The 19972-nt window shown below is 40.0% G+C and overlaps 1 protein-coding gene across 1 annotated transcript in view; it reads left to right on the forward strand.

Annotated features, from left to right (window-relative positions):
* The window catches only part of Armh4 (armadillo like helical domain containing 4), a 109401-nt gene extending 90279 nt beyond the window's left edge, over positions 1-19122 (forward strand). The window contains exons 6-8 of the mRNA XM_057786032.1: positions 2127-2158; positions 9163-9297; positions 9507-19122. Of these exons, the coding sequence (XP_057642015.1) occupies positions 2127-2158; positions 9163-9297; positions 9507-9575 (236 nt within the window). The 3' untranslated portion in view covers positions 9576-19122. The remainder of the gene's footprint in view (positions 1-2126; positions 2159-9162; positions 9298-9506) is intronic.
* Positions 19123-19972: the final 850 nt, after the last annotated feature.

Here is a 19972-nt window from a genome sequence, read left to right on the forward strand (position 1 = left end):
ACCTGGTTCTGAAGTTCCTAGATGTGTTTGTTCTGACCTTCCTATAAACATGATCCTATCCTGATAGTCACCTCATCTCTGTCTGCACCAGGTGGCACAGAGCAATGAGGGAAGAACCACCCTGAGAAGTTGACGCCAATTTAAGGAGATGGGAAAGCCAAGGGTATCTCCACATTTGGGATGGGTGACAGAGAAGTCTCACTTGGAGAACTCAGACTGGCATTCCCGTGAGCATTCACCGGTTGACTGCAGGCGTCTCTTAGTTTCTCTGAATCCCAGTTCCCCCATCTTTTCTATGAGTATACATGTATTTCACTTTGTGAGACACAGTCTCATACTGTGGTTCAGACCTACCTTAAATCTGAACAGTCCTCATGACTCAGCCTCCTGAATACTGAGCTTGTGGACAGGAGTCACCACAGCTGGCTTGTGAGCGTAGGCTTATCTGACTCTCATGCTTGTCGACTCATGGATCACATGTTGCAATGCATGTGCTTTGTAAGAAATAGTCATAGCCATGTCGGCATGATCAAACACATTATTGTGGGTGTCAGATTGCAAATGGAGGTGGTGACGTCTTGAGTATAGTATTCTTATTCCAGGGGTCCCAAATTATGGCTCATGGCCAACTCTGACTGGCCTCCTGTTTTTATATAACTTGTGAGCAAACAATTTTTTATATTTTATTTTGACTTTAAAAGAAAATGACTATGACATAAAACTATACATAAAACTATTACATAAAATTCAAATCTCGGTGTCTATAAACAGAGTTCATTAGAACAGAGCTGAGCACATTTGCTTATAGACTGTCCCGGGCTGCTTTTGTACTGCAGCAGAAGAACGGGTAGCTATGAATGACTGTAGCCATATTGAGTTCATACATTTACTCTCCGACTCTTCAGGAAAAAGCTCAGTGTCCTCCTTTTCTGCTTGTTGAAAACTCCCAGAAAGAAAGGGGACTGTAAAGAAACCTCATTTTCCACCTTTAATTTGTTTGCTGAATTTTTTTTTTTTTTGATTTTTCGTGACAGGGTTTCTCCATAGCTTTTTGGTTCCTGTCCTGGAACTAGCTCTCGTAGACCAGGCTGGCCCCGAACTCACAGAGATCCGCCTGCCTCTGCCTCCCGAGTGCTGGGATTAAAGGCATGCGCCACTGCCGTCCGGCTGTCTGCTGAATTCTTTTGCTTGATAGTAAAGATAAAATGAAGATTCACCGTCTCCCCCCACTCACTTTTCTGTGCGTAAATGACAAACTCACTGAAGCGCCAATGTAACATTGAAAGTGAGGCAAGAGCGAAGTGCCCATCTCCAGTTTCCAGCCCCCCTTCACACGTTGAATGACGCAGTGAGCCTGTCTCTGCTGTTGAAACTCCAAATGCTTGTTATCAGGATCTTTAGAAAATTACTTAGCTGGTGTTCACCACGCCCTTCACTCATGTTTCTTCTGTTATTAATAGTGGTTATTGTAGAATAATGACTTCTTGGCCCCACTCTTTCTTCTCCAGGTACGGTCGCAATGCTTCTCTTTGGAGCCAAAGCTGGGCTGCCTTGGTGCTCCACAGTCCCCTCCCTCCCTGCTCCCTGATCTCCGGGGTGCTTCAAGTGAAGTATTCTGGTTGATCCTAAGAAGGGAGACAAATAAGGCACCAGGTTAAAGGAAAAGTATCGCAGGAAAAAAATGAACACAGCAGCTTGGAAGTCATTCCCTGTCCCTTTCCTCGGGCCTTCTCCTAACGCATTGAATAGTAGCTAGAACTCTGTGGGCACACAAAAATATTCTCTATTCATCTAGTAATGGCAGGGGAGTGCTTTTGCTCTCTGTTGCATTTCTAAGTGGCCTGCTGGGACATACCTCTAATCTCAGCATTCTAAAGCAGAGGCTGGCAAATCTCTGAGTTCAAGGCCAGCCTGGTCTACGTAGAAAGTTCCAGAACAGCCAGAACTGTGTAGAAAGACCCAGTCTCAAAAAAGTCACTGTTGTCATTTTGTTAATATTGTTGATATTTTTAGTATATTCCATGCAAAAAAAAGAAGTTCAGTGTATCAAGTTAATAAGTTAGTGCGATATTGTGAAATGTAAGTAGGAGATGGCTATTTATATCCAGTTCTCTTGTTTTTCCTAGTGAGAAGCTGGATGGAGAAGCTAAAAGACAAGGTAAGGAGCATCTCTTCTTCCCTTTGACTTATACTGAAGGGTAAATAGGAGATCTGCAGAGCAATGGCGCTCCCACGTGTTATCATTCAAGAAGTTGTATGTATACCTACAGACATACATATGCATGTAATATCCATCATAACCTTGGAGGAAAGCTATGACAAGCATAAGAGAGTGTGGAGGGAGGAAAAGGAAGGGACAAATGCTGTATTTAAATTACAATCTAAAATAATAATAATAATAATAATAATAATAATAATAATAATAGTAATGGAGCTTCAATTTGCTGCTCTGGGTCTCCCTCAGAAAGAGATATTCCCTTCAGATTCCTTCACTGGGAACACAGAAGACAGACACCTTATTCTCTAGATCCCCAGCACCTCTCCTCCCCACCTCGTTTGTGTGTGTGTGTGTCTGTCTGTCTGTCTGTGTGTCTCTGTGTGTGTTGAGGGTATACATTCATATGTGTGTACAGGCGTGTGTGTTTATACATGAATGGAGGCCAAATATTGAATCAAGTATCTTCCTCTATCACTCTCTACCTTATTCTTTTGAGGCAGGATCTCTCGCTGAACCCAGAGCCGACGGATTTGGGGTACACTGGCAGCCAGCAAGCCCCAGCAATTCTCCCATCTCCACTCCTTACAGCACTGGGGTTACAGTCATGAGAGAGAACTACCATCCACTTGCAATGTGGGTTCCGGGATCTGAACTCAGATCCTGTAGTTGCACAGCAAGAACTCTCAAAACATGATTTCTTTTAGGTGTGTTCATTTTATTTTATGTATATGAGCATTTTGCCTTAATGTATATGAACTGAAGTCACAGACAGTTGTGAGTCACCATGTGGGTACTGGGAATGGAGCCTGGGTCCTCTGCCAGAGCAGCCAGTGCTCTCTCTCAATCACTGAGCCTTCTTTTCAGTCCCAAGGAGCAAGACCCCTTAACCACTGAGCCATCCCCTTATTGTGACAAATGTATAAGCATTTACCATGAGTGGTATGTCCAGTTGAACAACATCCTTGATCTACATGGTAGAGTTTCTTTTAGGGGATGTTGGCAGTGTTGCTCAACTCTGTCTGTGGAACAGAAAGCTGCCCTAGGTGTGTACTTATTGCAATGATGCTTCTCACAAGGTTCTAGCAAGCCACCCTGTCTAGATGGGCGGCTGTGGAAAGTGCTTCCCTCTCCTGTACACGTTCAGCCCACCGAATGGTGATATTAATTCCTTTCCATGTGCATGCTTTTATTTTCTTTGATTTTCAAGCCTCTCCAAGTTTCCATATTGGGTAGCTTTATAGTTTTAACTGCAACTGCTCCTCAAAATATTGGTGGAAGCCTTAGTTCCTTGGTGTAGCCTGTGTCAGATTCCATTAGCTCAGCTCAGCTTTAATTGGGACTTTGGTTGCTTGAAAACCTTTTTAATGGCCAGGCATTTAATTGCCCTCAGTTCCCCAGCCTCAAAACATCTTGGCTTATGGCATTCCATATATTTTGTTTTATTACTTGAGCCAGTTTTCCTATAATGGAATTGATAGTTTTTAATTTTGCTACAATTTAATGTTAAAAAATGGGACATTCAATTGCAATTAAAATTATGAGATTATAATAGTTCTCACTATCCTTTTATTCCAGTAAAATGTGCTTATATGTAGCTTTTTAGAGTGAGGTTATTTTATTTTCATGCATCTGAAAAGTGACAAAGGAAACTTCCAGGCTGCTGAGGCCGGTGGCTGCCATCTTTGGTGTATGTTGTGAGTCTAGTTATATCAAAGGAGACGTTCAGATGGACAGAAAGATTAAAAAAAGGAATATGTCCCCAGCTGGTACCTTGGGCAACTAAGGAGAGGGAACCTGAAATGACCCTATCCTATACTGATGAATATCTTGCATATCACCTTAGAACCTTCATCTGGCGATGGATCGAGGTAGAGACAGAGTCTCAATTTGGAGCAACGGTCTGAGCTCTTAAGGTCCAAATGAGGAGCAGAAGGAGGGAGAACATGAGCAAAAAATCAGGACCACGAGGGATGCACCCACCCACTGTGACAGTGGAACTGATTTATTGGGAGCCCACCAAGGCCAGCTGGTCTGGGACTGAATAAGCATGGGTTGATTCCGGACTCTCTGAGCATGGCGGTCAATGAAGACTGATGAGAAGCCAAGGACAATGGCACTAGGTTTCGATCCTAATACATGAACTGGCTTTGTGGGAGCTTAGCCTGTTTGGACGCTCACCTTTCTGGATGTAGATAGAAGGACCTTGGTCTTCCCGCAGGGCAGGGAATTTGGACTGCTCTTCAGTAACGAGAGGGAGGGGGAATGGAGTGGGGGGAGGAGAAGAGGAGTGGGGATAGGGGGAGGGAAGTGGGGGGAGGGCAATATTTGGGAGGAGGGGAGGGAAATGGGAAATGGGGAGCAGGTGGAAATTTTAATTAAAAAAGAATAAAAATAAATAAATAAGTAAAAAAAAATATATAAAATAACTTATATAAGATGAATATTTATAATAAAACTTTATTTTCAAGCTGAAAAAAAAAAAAATATCCTGAGAAAGATTTCTAAAATTTATTCCAAAAGCGATTAAAATAGGCTTAAAAATTGGCAGAAAGCCGCATTGAGGTTAGATATTTTAAACTTTATAATCTATATGTAAATATCAGTTCTTACTAGTTACCCTTTTCAGAAACAATTTGCAAGCTACTGCTTCTGATGAAAGTCACTGAATCCCTTAGACAAAAACTAAACACCTATTGAACTGAGTTATTTAGTCAAGCCAGAATACACTCTCAGTCTAGCCTCATGGGTTGTTTTGATATCAGGTCTCTGTTAGCTGTGGGAGCTTTAGGAAAGAAGGTGTTTTCAAAAGTCCTGGTTTGTTTCTTTTGCTGATTTTTCAGGTTTTGATGTTAATATTAAAGTCAATTGTGAGTAACAGGAAGCTCCTACCCAACACAGCTGTAGTCAAAGGTTCCTGGGTAGAGCCACAGAAACATGCCAAACTGCTTCAGTTTGATGATATATCATTTTGATCTTCATTCCCAAGTAATTCATGATTCTGGATGGCATGTCCAACTCAGCTCTTTCCACATGAATCTATATGGGCCTTGGTGTCTTAGTCTGGGTTACTATTGCTGTGATGAAACACCATGACCACAAAACAATTTGTGGGGTGGTATATGGCTTAGACTTTGACACCACAGTTCAGCGTTAGAGGAAGTCGGGACAGGAATTCAAACAGGGCAGTAAACTGGAGGCAGAAGCTGATGGAAGGGTGTTGCTTGCTGACTTGCTCAGTCTTCTCCCTCCCTCCCTCCCTCCCTCCCTCCCTCCCTCCCTCCCTCCCTCTTTCTTTCTTTCTTTCTTTCTTTCTTTCTTTCTTTCTTTCTTTCTTTCTTTCTTTCTTGTTTTTTGTTTTTAGTCTTTCGAGACAGGGTTACTCTGTAGCTTTGGAGCCTGCCCTAGAACTAGCTCTTGTAGCCCAGGCTGGCCTCAAACTCACAGAGATCCACGGTGCCATTGGGCCAGCATCCTCAAAAATCCTAGGAGCTTGTTAGAAATGCAGATTCTCAGAACTCACTCTAGAGCTGAGTTAGAAACTCTGAGGATGTGGCCCAATAGTCTGTGTTCCCAAGCCTGACAAGTCCCTCTGACCTGTGCTCCCATTGGAGAGCTATTGCTGCATAGAAAACACAAGGCTCAGAACAGCAGATCTGAGGCAGTGCATTGCAGTATGTATTTGGTTATTTGTTTGTTTTTTGAGTCTTATGTAGCCCAGGTTGACCTCTAACTCACTAGGTAGCTAAGGATGGCTTTTGTTTTCTGATCTCCCTGCCTCCACCTCTCAATGCTGTGATTACAGGTATGTACACTATGCTTGGTTTAATGTGGTGCTGGGGGCTGAACCCAAGACCTTGTGCATGCTAGGCAAGGACTCTACCAACTGAACTACAACCTCAGTGCCTTTCATAGGCTTTTCTTATAGCTTGCTTGAAAGCAGATGCTTCTGAACAAATGTATTTTCTTAAAAAAAATTTCAAAGGCAAGCACATAAATGCAAGCATGTCTAGTCAAATTTTTATTTACCATATATTTTAGATGCTTAGGCTTTAGGGGGAATACTGTACAATTCATAGGCAAGAAATAAAAATAAGAATGGCACCAAGAACATCCTTCCCACCTTTAGACTAGTTGCATTGACTGCTAACATTTACCACCTTAGAGTTTTCATTTGTGAAGACATTCTCTTCCTTATTTCTACCTGAATCATCTGATGATAAATTGCACAGACTATAATTTATTTATTCCTAATTAGAACATTGTGTTTTCAAATCTGACTGTAGTTTTTAGCTACAGTATATTTATGGTCCCTGGTATCTGCAGTGCAACTTTCTAACAGACCCAAAGTGACATTCACAAAAATATTTCTCCTCTAAAATGAAATCCCATCAATTATGTAACATATCCCTTTATCATACTTCTTCCATTTCCTTTCTTCATTTTGCATCTGTCTTTCATTTTTCATAGTACACATATTTATGAAGATACAGATTTTTATATAACATAGAGTGCCCATTACTTTAGGCTTGCTGGCTGTTTTGTCATGGTTAGACCCACTTTGTACAGTCTTGGTTGGAACAACACATGGGTAAACCATGTGCTCTGGACACCATTTCTATATGCACATGCACAGCCAGTGGTTTAAAATGAAGAAAAGCTACTAGGCAAAATTAAAAACTTAAAAAGATAAGTGCATGCCTTCTTATTTTATTTCTGAAAAATATAAGCTATGGGCATCTCTGAGGAAGACGTTATTTTGCCTTAGCCAGTTTTGAAGGACAAGTGGTTACATAGTATTGGAAGGTGGCCTGACCGCTTCATTCCCATTCTACAATTTACTTGTGACTTTAAGGTAAAGAAGATACCATTTTAAAAGTGAAGGATATAATTAAATTTGTTTGTGTGTGAAATACGAAGAGAATGATATATTTTGAATACCCACATTGTTGGTATGGGTTTAAGCTATTTATCTGTAGAAGGCTCAGACAATGTTTGACAAGTTGATATTCCAAAGAACAGAATGTTTTCCTCTGAATTCATAACTTATAAAAAGTTCATTAATGGGTCTAAAATTTGATTATTCTTCATATTAAAAAGGTGTTACATTTCAATGCACTGAAAATATTGATTTTTTTAAAATTCTCTATTCTTTATGAAAGTACCAAAAGTTTTGCATTGTCCAATATTTTCCTATATGGAAGATGATTGAGTTTCTATAAAACTCAATGGATCTGCAAGAATTTTAGAAAAGCTGATTTTTCTACAAAGTGAATGAATTTGTTGAAGAATGAAGAAATCCCTGGGTAGGATTTGTTTCACCTTTGAAAACAATACTTTAATTTAAAAAATCTCATTGTTCTTAAATTAATGAAAAAAATTCATATTTTGCCCCAATTTGAAACTCTGGCATATGAGAGCAGTGATGGAGATGCTGAGCATAGACAAGGGTGTGTGGCTCTGTGAGGCCCTGTGAGGCCACCTCTGCTGCTCCACTTGCAGGGTTAGAAAAAGAAGAACAACCTACAGACCTCAGTGCTTTCGGAAAACCTCTCCCCACTCCCTTCCTCTCTCTCCATCTGTCTGAATAGTTTTCTAGATTAGAAACTAGTCTAGAGCTAGGAAGATGACTCTGTGGTTTAAGAGTATTTGTTGCTCTTGCTGAGGACCAGGTTCTATTTCATAACCCACGTGGTGGCTTACAACCATCTCTAACTCTAGTGCTAGGTGTGATGGATGTCTTCCGTCCTCTCTTGGTGACATACATACACTCAGACACACACATATACACATCACACAGAAATGCAGAAATTAAATAAACAAATCAAAAATGAAAAAGAGGAAGACTCATCCTCTCTCATAAAAACACCTGTCTACTTATTCTAGATTTTTAAGTTAAAGCTGTGATGTATTTTGTCCAGTTGGGGTGCACCCTTTTACTCTCCCATGAAAAGGTTTTGGGCTAGTGTATACGCACGCAGCCCAGAGGAGTTTTACTGCAAAGATCTACCTCAGGACAAGGGCCTTGCTCCAAAAGTGGGTGGGTCCTGAGCTATTCGCTGGAACACTGGGATGGGCAGGGATCTTGCTTTTCTCTCGGGATTGAGGTGTCCATAGTGACCTTGGGTATGCTTGAAACACCTGAGGCTCCTTGGAAAGTAGCCATGTTGCTGGCAGCGATCTTTGTGCCCTTTTTGGTCACTGCTTCCCTGAGACTGAGGACACTCTGTTTTGGTCTTGTTCACTGGCCACATTGCTTCCCTCAGAGATCCACTTCACATGCATGTGTCTGCTCCTTGTCCTTGGCTCCCAACAACTAACCCACCTCTTAATTCCTGTGCCTTAATCCCTGCCCCTTTCCTTGCTCTTCATGGTGTTCTCGCCTTCTACTCGTGTGCATGCTTATCTTTAATTTTTTTATTGTAATATAGCTGAGAAGAGTGTGAGCCACTGTGTGGAAGGGAGGGCAAGAGAGTGAGACGTCCCCCTTCACCCTCCAAGGAACACAGTATTCCAGAGGACACTTCAACTCCTTGGCATGCGACTCAGGCTGTTTCCAATTTATTGCATTTTAATAGCCCTGGCATTCTCAGAAGCCCACTCCATCCATCTTTAGTACAAATTATATTTCTGTCATCAAAAATTGATGTTGACAAATGTGCATAATCAGGTGGCTGGAGGGGCCACTGGGTCTGGCTGATTTATTTCAGAACTTCTAAGGGATTTGAAATATCAAAAAAAAAAAAAGTTGTTATTTTTCTCTGTTGCTTTCTTCCTCCAAAGCCCCAAAGCAGAACCTTTGTTATAGATTCCCTTTTAAAGTATAACATAGCAGACAGAAGGATTTAAAGCATCTCAAAACCTGCTGCTATGTACAGGGACATAGAACCTAGAATCCGGTGGTCCATGTAGCATCCTGATACCTATCTCTCTCCTTCTCTGTTCAGGCTGGCTATATGTCTGGAATGCTGGTGCCTGTTGGGGTAGGGATAGCTGGAGCCTTGTTCATCTTGGGAGCACTCTACAGCATTAAGGTCATGAATCGCCGAAGAAGAAATGGCTTTAAAAGGCATAAAAGGAAGGTATGCAAGAAACAAAAGCAAAGCTAATCGGTGCCAGAGAGTTCTTCCCTGCTTGCCTAATTTGCCTGATAAAGTACAGAGGATTTAATGATGCAAGAAAGCCTTCTGTTGAGGGCATTTTGTATTATCCACTCCCCATTCTTTAGAGTGGGTCTGCTCCTTGGCTTTGCAGAGAAAGAATTGAATGCTTTCCTGTCTTCTTCCCCCAGCAGAGAGAATTCAACAGCATGCAAGACAGAGTGATGCTGCTAGCGGACAGCTCAGAAGACGAATTCTGAATCGGACTTGGGTTTAATGCAATGACATCATTGTTTCATTTTTTTATTTGAGGGCAAAAAGAAGAAAGAAAATAAATAAATAGCAACAACATCTCACCACCTTGCTGCTACTGGGCCTCTGGTCCAGCCCTTGTCTCTGCTGGAGAGTAGATTTTTCTTGTGCTGAGCAGTAAAGACAGACGCCCTAGACACGAAATGTAGCATGCAGTGTTCACTTATTCTGCAGTGTTTGCCATCACCAAGGGCTGCAGTTCAGAAGCACAGAGCACACATGTTCAGTAGGAGTAGCTGGGTTAGGTAAAGTAAATACCTTGTATTTTTTCACTGCCTTTTCCTTGGTTTGGATTACTGGACTGAAAATGGTGTTGCCATGAGAGCATCCTTGATTTGGATAGACAGTTTCTAAGAAAGAGTAACTCCACATAACCCTCCTACAGTTTTTTGAAATTGTTGGCTTGTGGAAATCGGTGTGCCCTATGTCTGCATCAAGGATGAGTTATCACTTGGAATGAAAACTTTCTTCTGAGATACCCAAGCCAATTAGGGTTTTGTGCAGGTTTGTATATATCTTGAGTTAAACCTTTCAGTCTCAGTTTTTATTTTTTTGGCTCTTAGTCTCACTGTTAGTAAGAAAAAATGCACTAAAAATTGTACACTAACAAGCCCTTTGCCTTAATTTATGCTTGCTCTCTTAAATACTGTTAGTCCAATGGGTGTGATGGAAGATTCTTGTTTGCTTATCATACAAACTATTCTATTGGTAAATTACTGAAATTAACTGAGAAGAAAAAAAGGATGACATGAAGATAAGGGTGTGTAGGCTTCCGGAGTGTTTGTCCCTGCTACTTGGTTCTGTATTCATGTGGCATTACTGTGGTAAGTCAGAGGATCACTTTTTCACGTCTAGGAAGGAGTGGGCCACCAGTGGTCTTTTTTGGCTTTACTAGAAAAGGCAGGCATTCTTCGGTAGAAGGTGACGCAGTAGCCTGAGTCCTCGTGTGTAAAGAAGCGCTAGCTGTCACACATGTAGGATGATGAACCGTTAGATCCTTTCTCATCTTCCTTGGAATGCAATTCCCTCTTCTACACCAAATAACACATTCAAACACCATGTTTGAATCTGGGTATATGGGGATTTTAGTGCTTTGCATTTAGCAGTATGGCTTGGATCAGTTCCAAGGATAGATAAAGGTTACCAGTAGTGCTGTTACCATGGAGAATTTGTTCATAGACATTAAAGCCTGTTATACTCAGACAAGGTCTATTTGATTACTCCTCATAGCTTCTGGGTGAGAAAGAACATATATTTTTTTCCATTCTACTGAAGATGGAACGTAAGCGGAGGAGAGAAAGAATTAATCATCAGTTACATCTGCGGACTCAGCATGAGGACCTCCTTAAACCCAAACTTTGTGCTGTATTTTCAGTTCTGTGCCCTTTCCCCCATGCTTTGAAAGATACGAATGAATTTTTCCCACAAGTTCTTCCATCCCACATGGATTTATGTATCATTTCTAGGGAACTAAAAGGAAAATGGAATCCATTTTTGAGTGATGGTTAACTCTCTCTCTCTCTCTCTCACACACACACACACACACACACACACACACACACGTTTTCATCAAGTAAGTTTAACTCTTTTGATCAGAAAGCAACTGTGTAAAACTGATAAGGGAAATGAAAAGTTCGATGGAAACAAACAAAAGCTAGAGTTCCTAAATGGGGCTGAAGTCAGATTTCTTAAAGTAGACCAGGAACGTAAGTGCTGACTTTCACGGGTGAGTCAGTCTCACTGGGAGAGCTGTCCTGCTTCTGAGTAAGTGGTGCTTTCTAAGAGCAGACTCTTGCTGTGCTCCTCAGGCTTCAAACCAGCGAGCGTGAGGGGACATTGTACCTGCATTCTTGACAAGATGTATATGGCAAACTAACAATAGGTTTTTTTTTTTTTTAATTCAAGGACACATGGGCGATATGGATGGTCAGTCATGCCTAGAGCTGTTCAACCTGTAGCTTTAGATTAGCTCTGGGCTGCCTCTTCAAACTGCTGTATATAAAGGCCATAAGTAACAGTCACACGTTCACAGTGAAGATGACGTGTGCGTGACTGTGTCCTCTAGCAGCGATGTCTACCTCCCGTAAGCACACGTGAGCACGCATAGAAAAGGGGTTTCTTTAGACCACAGCAGATTTCTGTACAAACCTACTTCACTGTCTGTATAAAGAAATGTGCTGGGGCTGGAGAGATGGCTCAGAGGTTAAGAGCATTGCCTCCTCTTCCAAAGGTCCTGAGTTCAATTCCCAGCAACCACATGGTGGCTCACAACCATCTGTAATGGGGTCTGGTGCCCTCTTCTGGCCTGCAGGCATACACACAGACAGAATATTGTATACATAATAAATGAATAAATATTTAAAAAAAAAAAAAAAGAAATGTGCTACACATTAGTCTATTCTTCAGTGCTAAAAACAAGAGAAAAAAGTCCTGGTACTCTGACACGGATGTGGGAGGACTGTCTGCTGAGTGAAATAAACCAGACCCATAAGAAGTGCTGCATAAGTCTAAAGGCCATGAACCATCTAATTGGTCATGTTCGGAAACCCATGTGAATGATGGTTGCCAAGGATGAGGAAAGGGAGCTGAGGGAGGTATGAGGAGGTGCTGGTTAGTGGTATTAAATTATGAAGCTGAATAGGTTCTAGGCATCGGTTGTACAGTGTAGCACCTACAGGTAATAATGCAATATTGTATAGCAAATCACCTATAGGCAATAATGTGATATTGTACAGCATAGCACCTATAAGCAATAATGCAATATTGTACACTATAGCACCTATAGGCAACAATGCAATATTGTACAGCATAGCACCTATAGGCAACAATGCAATATTGCACAGCATAGTGCCTATAAGAAATAATGCAATATTGTACAGCATAGCACCTATAGGAACTAATGCAACATTGTACAGTATAGCACCTATAGGCAATAATGCAATATTGTACAGCATAGCACCTATAGGAAATAATGCAATATTGTACAGCATAGCACCTATAGGAAATAATGCAATATTGTACAGCATAGCATCTATAGGAAATAATGCAGTATTGTACAGCACAGCACCTATAGGAAATAATGTAGTATTGTACAGCATAGCACTTATAGGAAATAATGCAATATTGTACAGTATAGCACTTATAGGCAAAAATGCAATATTGTACAGCATAGCGCCTACATGTCAATGCTGTGTTTTCACATAAAATCTTGTTAAGACAGTAGGTCCCATGTTAAATATTTTTATCATGAAACTAAAAAATGAAGGAGAGCAGGACTCTGGGAAAGGACACTTTCCCTAGTCACCCTACCCAACAAACTACAACACAGTAAGGAAGAGAAAATAAAAGGCAAGATAAATGAGAGAAGCTACTAGAAAAAAAAAACAGAAGGCAGACTGAGGAGAGGAAGTTTCTACCATGCTTTTGGTCCCATTTGCTATAATCAGAAGATTAATATTTTTATTTTAAACTTCTTTAATTTTTCTATCTTCTATGAGCTGCTTCTTTCACTAGCTTCTGGCTGAATTTGTATGCAATATTTAGAATTAATTAGTATCCCAGGGCAAGAGATTCCCATAGCAATGCCTTAGCCTTGACTGCAGCTCATACACTTCTTTTGTGGTGCTTTTCCAGAAACTTGCAGTACCTCTATCCCTGATATAGGTCAAACATGCCGTGAAGAAAACTGTAAAGTACCGTTTGAGAATATATTTAAAGTGGTTGTATCTTAGCCAATACTAAAGCACTTCATCATTTCATTATTCTGTTTTTATTTTATTTTATTTTTGTGGTACTGGAGATAAAACTCATGACTTCATGCATAATAAGCAAGTGCCCTTATTTTGAAACATACGTACACACATTTGAAGCCCAAGACTTAAAATGTTACTGCCATGAAAACAATATGGAGTGATATTCTGAATGTCTAATGCTTCTCTCTGTGTGTATCTCTGTGTATTTTCTTCCTGTAGAAGTTCAAATGAAGCACCATTTAAATCACATCCATAGTGTGTGGGGGGGATGTGTGTAGGATCAAATCATCTTTGTGATTTCTGTGGATATGAATAATCTCCATCCCTGTCGGCTGCTGAGAAACAGCTTTGGGAAAAAGCTATGTTATTTGGCACAGACTTATAGCTGTGAGGTCCTTTGTAGAAACAGGCTTTGCTCTGACAAAAGGCAAATTGCAGAGGGAAGACTACAGTGAAAGCGAGCAGCCTCTCCAGCTAGCAGTATGACTCTATTGCTTACAGTCTGCCCTTAGGCAGTGTCTGGGATTGCTTGTCCCTGCTATATTATCTGGAAGTTATTGACATTTCACAAAGGCCACACATTTGTGCCAAGCTTTCGACCAGTTTCCCGCAGTGATTTCGAGTATGGAGGAAATAGGTGGTATTGTCCTTTATCACAGATCTGGGTTTGCTGGTTTAATATCAGAATCTAATTGTTCCTTTTCTTAAACTGGATTTTCTCTTGATATTTTTAAAGGATGATTTTATTGATTTCCAGAAAATATGAGACTCAAAGTCTTGAGACCTAGAATTCTTTTATATTCAGCAAAATAAATAATTGTGTATAAAGGTTGTTCAGTTAATGTAATAAATGTCAAACAACTGAGAAGAACAGTTGTAATAACAAGGAAAGAAATATGAATATAAAAAAGATGGAAGAAAAATACTAACACAAGTCATGTGTAACATGACAGAATAATGTGCTGGAAAAAAGTCATGAATGAATTTTTATTTTTATGGTGCTGGGGATCAGACTTATGACTTCATGCATACTTAGTAAATGTTCTACCACTGAGCTATACCCCCTACCCTCATATTTAGCTCATTACAAAAATAACAAAGCCAAACAAGTTAAAGAAAACAAATGAAGATCATTGACAGGGAAAGGACCATATATCTCCATAGCCCCTTTTGAGTTCCATCTTTCTCATCAAAGGAAATTATACTAGGAGGAACAAATAAGGCCAAGAAGGAACTGATGTTCAGGATGAATGTGGAGATGAAAGATTTCTTAAATTGAGCTTAAGCTCAGTTAATTGTCTTCCTTAATTACAAAGACTGAGTGTAAGCTTTTAGGATGGAAATAAATTGAAAAAAAAAGAATGCTATTAACCTAATACTGTAGTTTAATAACTGGACATGCTTACATATTACATAATAGACACCATATTTGGACATGTAGCACTCCATAGGACATACAACTCTTTTTTGGGTAGCTATTAAACCAATAAGCTGGGATGGACTAAAGAGTGATACCTCGTTATGTTATTCTGATAATTACAGATCCTGGCAGTCAACAGGGCCAGAAGCATCATCTTATTAAATTTCTCCTGTAAGCTCGTGTTACATACATGCACCATAGGTATCCCATCTGAGTAATAGATGGGTCTACTTCTTTGCTAAATCTCCCAAATGCTTGTTATGTAAACACACAGAAAGAGAAACAGAATGGAAGAGACAAAGAAGAAGGAAGAGAGGAGGAGGAAACAGCAGCACAAGTAAGAAGGCAATTTCTGTTCTCTTTCTCTAGTTTACTCAAAAGCTCAGGATGATATTAGGTGAACTCTGAAATCTTTCCCTGAGTAAAGCAAACATATTACTGTCCTTCCTCAAAAGGCAGCAGGTGCAGTAACATAAGAAAAAAACACAAATACAATACACTACAGAAAAGCAGATACTTCACAAGATAGAATGTAAGTTCTGTCCTGAGACCATAGTCTACAGCTAAGTTGTTCGGGATTGATATTTGATATTGCTAAAAGGTATAACATTTTATGGACTGAAAGTGGAAGACCTGAGAGGGAGTAGAATTGGGGGAATAATTTACATCATCGCCAAGAAAAAAATCCAGTTTTACCTTTCTTAACAATACTCACAAGTATAAAAACACAGAATAGGAAAGAGGCAAGTTAAGCCAGTGAACTCTATTATTTTGTTACCACTAAGCAGGGGAGGTCATCTACTCATGTCTCAGAGGAAGAAAGTTGATAGCAGGTCAAAAAACTGAGGGTTCTTTATGAACTCTGAAGCCCAACATTTTCTTCTCAAGTAACATAAAAGCAAAAGAAGGAACCAAAACATTGGAAATGTCTCTGCAATTTTAGGGAGACAAGACAGAAATAGATCCCTAGAAAGTAGTAGGGACATTCTTCCAAGAAGGAATTTTAATACAAAACCCCTACTTCACATTTATTGTTTCCTCATTTAGGAGATAAAGAAAAGAGGGGAGATACAAAATGACTTTATAATTGAATTGATTCGATCTTGTTTCAAATGTCTCCAAAGCACACAAGAGACCCTGGGTTTAGTCCCCACAATAAACAAACTACCAGTTTAACACTCTGTGTCAAGAGGAGTGATGATGTCTAGAGATTTTTTCTTTGGTAAGGAAGAGCACTGGGCAGTATTCTTTATTTCTGAACCAGCATCGCTTGGATACCTTGTGGAAGCAAGAGAAGTAAGGAGTAGTTACTGCATCACCGAAGAGAATTTATAGATTAATTTGGTGGGTCTGTTGGATCCAAAAAAGGAGCATTCAACCATGCCAAAAAGATGAAGGAATGTTTCTAGACCAAGTAACACCAAACCTGGGACCAGAGAATGAGGAAAGGTTAGTGAGGAAAAAAAAAAAAAAAAAACAATAGAGGGATGCTTGCTCTAGCTAGGAGGACAGAGTGGGTGAGAGATCATGAGAAACTCACCATCCAAAGGCTCTCCCTACTAAGGCCAGGCTTGATAAAGACTATGTCAGCGACTGCTTGTGCAGCCCAGGGAGTCATGTGAGCCATGTTGTTCCCATGTCTCAGTACTGAATGGATTCTGGGGACTTTAGACAGTTGTCAAGGACAGTTATCAAGCACTTTATTTGCTTCTGAATGTGGGACATGAAGCAAGTTTTTTCTTCACAGCCATATCAACACACAGGTGGATTTTGGAGGGTCTGAGTGGTAGCAATGCAAAATCGAGGAAACAGAAAAGTATAAGAAAAAATATGGCTTATCTACCCAGTCCTACTCCCAGAGCTAAGCACTGTTAACAGTTTGGTGTTTTTCACATCTTTCATTCCTGTGTATTTATGGTATGGCAAATATAGTTTTAATTTGACACATTATTAGGATTATCATTTATATATTATTTTGTTACCTCTCTACAATTTCCTGTGATTGTTTAAAAGGAGAAAAGCTTGGAAGAAAATCCTGTGATTGTATTTGACATTCATCATCAACAAGATTTATTTGGCATCTGGCAATCCATGAATGTTGCTTTGATAACAGTGTACATAACTGGAAAGTAAAGACTCCAGAAACATCTGTTGGCAAATGTGATATTCACATGCCCTAAGGGATTAGAGGGCATGTTCCCCTTCTTGTCTTGATCCTCAAAACAAGGATTGTAAGTTTTTATAATTAGGCAGAAAGACATAATTAACACAAGGATAGATAGTGTGTGACATTTCAGGAAATACTGAAGATAAATAAACTCACTGAAGTGACAGAAATTGATTAAAGTCTTGTTTGGCTCAACTCTCCAATCTAACTGGCATTTTTTGTGTTATTTATAATAGGCCATGCATGTTTTCTACATTTTATTCCACTTGACTAATATTAAGAAAACATTCCTACCATGTCCATTGCTTCTTTTTCCCCATCTTTGAGAAAGAGGGGATTTGTGACTGTCATGTCCCTTCTGTGTTTGGTGCCTGAGATCTTTTCATGCATTTTTTTTTTGCCCTGTGAGCCCTAAAGAATCCTCAAATGTCAGTAGGTTACATTGTAGTTTAGTCTGACTTTGAAATCCTGATCAATTCTCCTACCTTAGCATCCTGATTATAGCTATACCACCTGAGATTGTAGGTATTCACTATCATGCCCAGCTATAAAATGACTAAACAGGGCTCATGTTTTAATAAATAATGTTTTTGTTATTTTCCTTATCTAAAAGATTTACTTATTTTTATTTTATGTGTTTGAGTGGTTTCCCTGCATGTCCTTATGTGCACCACGTGTGTGCCTAAGAATGATGTTGGCTCTCATGAAATGAGAGTTAAAGACAGCTCTAAGGCACCGTGTGGTGCTAGGAACCAAATTCAAACTCATGGCAAGAACAGTGAGTGCTCTAGACTGCCAAGTCATCTCTCTAGTACACAGTTCATTATTTTAATTCCACATATTTTCAGAAAAATGATGCCTTTGAGGACACTTAGTGAAACCCTACGCTTTTGTTGTTTTAACCAAAACTTTTTAAATGTCCCCACTAGGCCACCACTGTCCTCCAGTTTTCTTGTAAAAGGCAGCAGGAATGACCAAAACACAACCAAGAGCAATGACCTTTATTCTGAAAGTATAGTATTTTAGTATGAAAATAAAAAAAGCATAATTGGATTAAAATCATATGGGGTAATCATTCAGCAAACTGCTTGGTTGGATCTTCTTCTGGGATGACTGTGCTCTGGAGAGTGTATTTCAGTTCATCATGTTTAAGGTTAGGAGTCAGTTAAAGGTAGCTGCTAATAGAAAAAATAATCTTATTTCTAAGTGATGAGAGTCTTTGAGTTACTTTGGAGAAGTATTGAATTACTTAGCTTTATATTACATAGCTCAAATACAAATTTCAAAAATTTGAATGAAATTCATTTCTTTAAATTTAGCAATAACAAAATTAATGTCTACTAAGTTTCTTCTGTGGGCCATGTACTGTGTTCTTAACATGTAATTAACATGGCCACATTCACTTAACAGAATCCCAAAACCCACTGTGGTAGATGCTCTAGGTCGTCATTGACTACTGGTGGCCTATCCCACTGGTGGTAATAGTGACCTAACAAGAGACACATCAAAGGAGGCATAATTTTATTTAGTTTCCATGCTCTTGAAACTATATGGCATTGCTCTTCGGTCATGGTTTGAATGTGGTTTTTAAGATATTTAATTTCTGTACATCAGCCCAGTGAACACTGGCTCTGGTCAGGCAGTCCATTCCCAACTGGTCCAGGAGGGGAGTCATAAAGAATACTGCATATTGCACCATATCCTGACAATTCTGAAAGTAGCCCTGCTGAAGCAGATAGCGTGCAATAAAGTTATTCAGGGTCCAGTTTGTTCTTAGCTTGTTCATTTATTGGAGAAGTGGTTTGAAGTGGCTTAACCCATCATTAGATTTGTCACACAGTTACAGTTTATAAATGCTTTGTTTCTGAAATAAACAAAATCACTGGTATGCTATTTGTGCTGTGTTATTGGTGGGCTTGTCCTCTGATAATGGCCCCATTTTAAAAGTTGAAGATGCCCTGTGTTCATGTGTCGTTGACATCTGGATTCACAAAGCTGCCATAGATATTTTATCACACTCAACACAGTGCTTCTGCTTTTATCCCAGAGGAGAATCATTGCACAGACTGTAGCTGTAGAATGCAGTACTTCACTTTAAATAATGGAAGCTGTGTGACACAAGACTTTGCATAAGACTTTGTAAAAGGTGGTTTGTTCTTTTGGGCTCGAGCTTCATTTGTCCTAACAAAGACAAAGTGTATTCCATCTGGAGACAGTTCTGCTGAGAACAGTAGGAAAACTGAAGAAAATAAATTACTAAGAAATTCTCTTGGTTTTCTAGTGTTTCTTAAAGTGCCTGAGTATGAAAGGGGTGGGGGCGAGAGAGTGATAGACAGACAGAGAAGAGAGCAACTAGCTAACAATGTTCTTGTAGTGTAAACTAGAACATTACTGAAAGCAAAAGTGAACAACACTATTAATACCCTTAGAATGATACTGGATAAGCCAGAACCCCCAAGGATGTCTGAGAGGGGGTGTCTCTGACAGCTTGTACCACTTCTAGTCCCCCTTTATTGTAACTACTGCAGTAGCAAGCCAGTCTGTGCCACCGTCTCCTGTTTGCTCTTCTGTGGATCACCATAGAACGTCACTTGACACTTTTACACATACCGCCTGACAATGCAGGGAGCTAGTCTGGCAGCCTTACCTGGTGGATATGGAAGCTGACGGGTTAAATACTCTGACTATCTGATTCTCATCTGGTCACCTTACAGGGAGTTCATCAAAGTCTTCAGAGTATTACTCAAGCAATGCCACCTTGACTTTGAGAATTCGTCCCCATGTTGAATTTCTCTTCTGGCATATCTTGCCAGCAATGTTTCAGTTGCTAAGGCCTTTACCTGTACTAGACTGGGATGGAGCTCAGGCAGATGGCAAGCACTAATTGCATACAAGCTGTGGTCTAGAAACAAAAGACACAGAAATTTGAGGGGAGTTAACTGGTGTATACAGACTGCTGGAGACTCCGAAAACAGAAAATGGCAGTGTTGGGTCAGTCAATTATTA

The sequence above is a fragment of the Chionomys nivalis genome, chromosome 12 (assembly GCF_950005125.1).
Source record: "Chionomys nivalis chromosome 12, mChiNiv1.1, whole genome shotgun sequence".
Lineage (NCBI taxonomy): Eukaryota > Metazoa > Chordata > Mammalia > Rodentia > Cricetidae > Chionomys > Chionomys nivalis.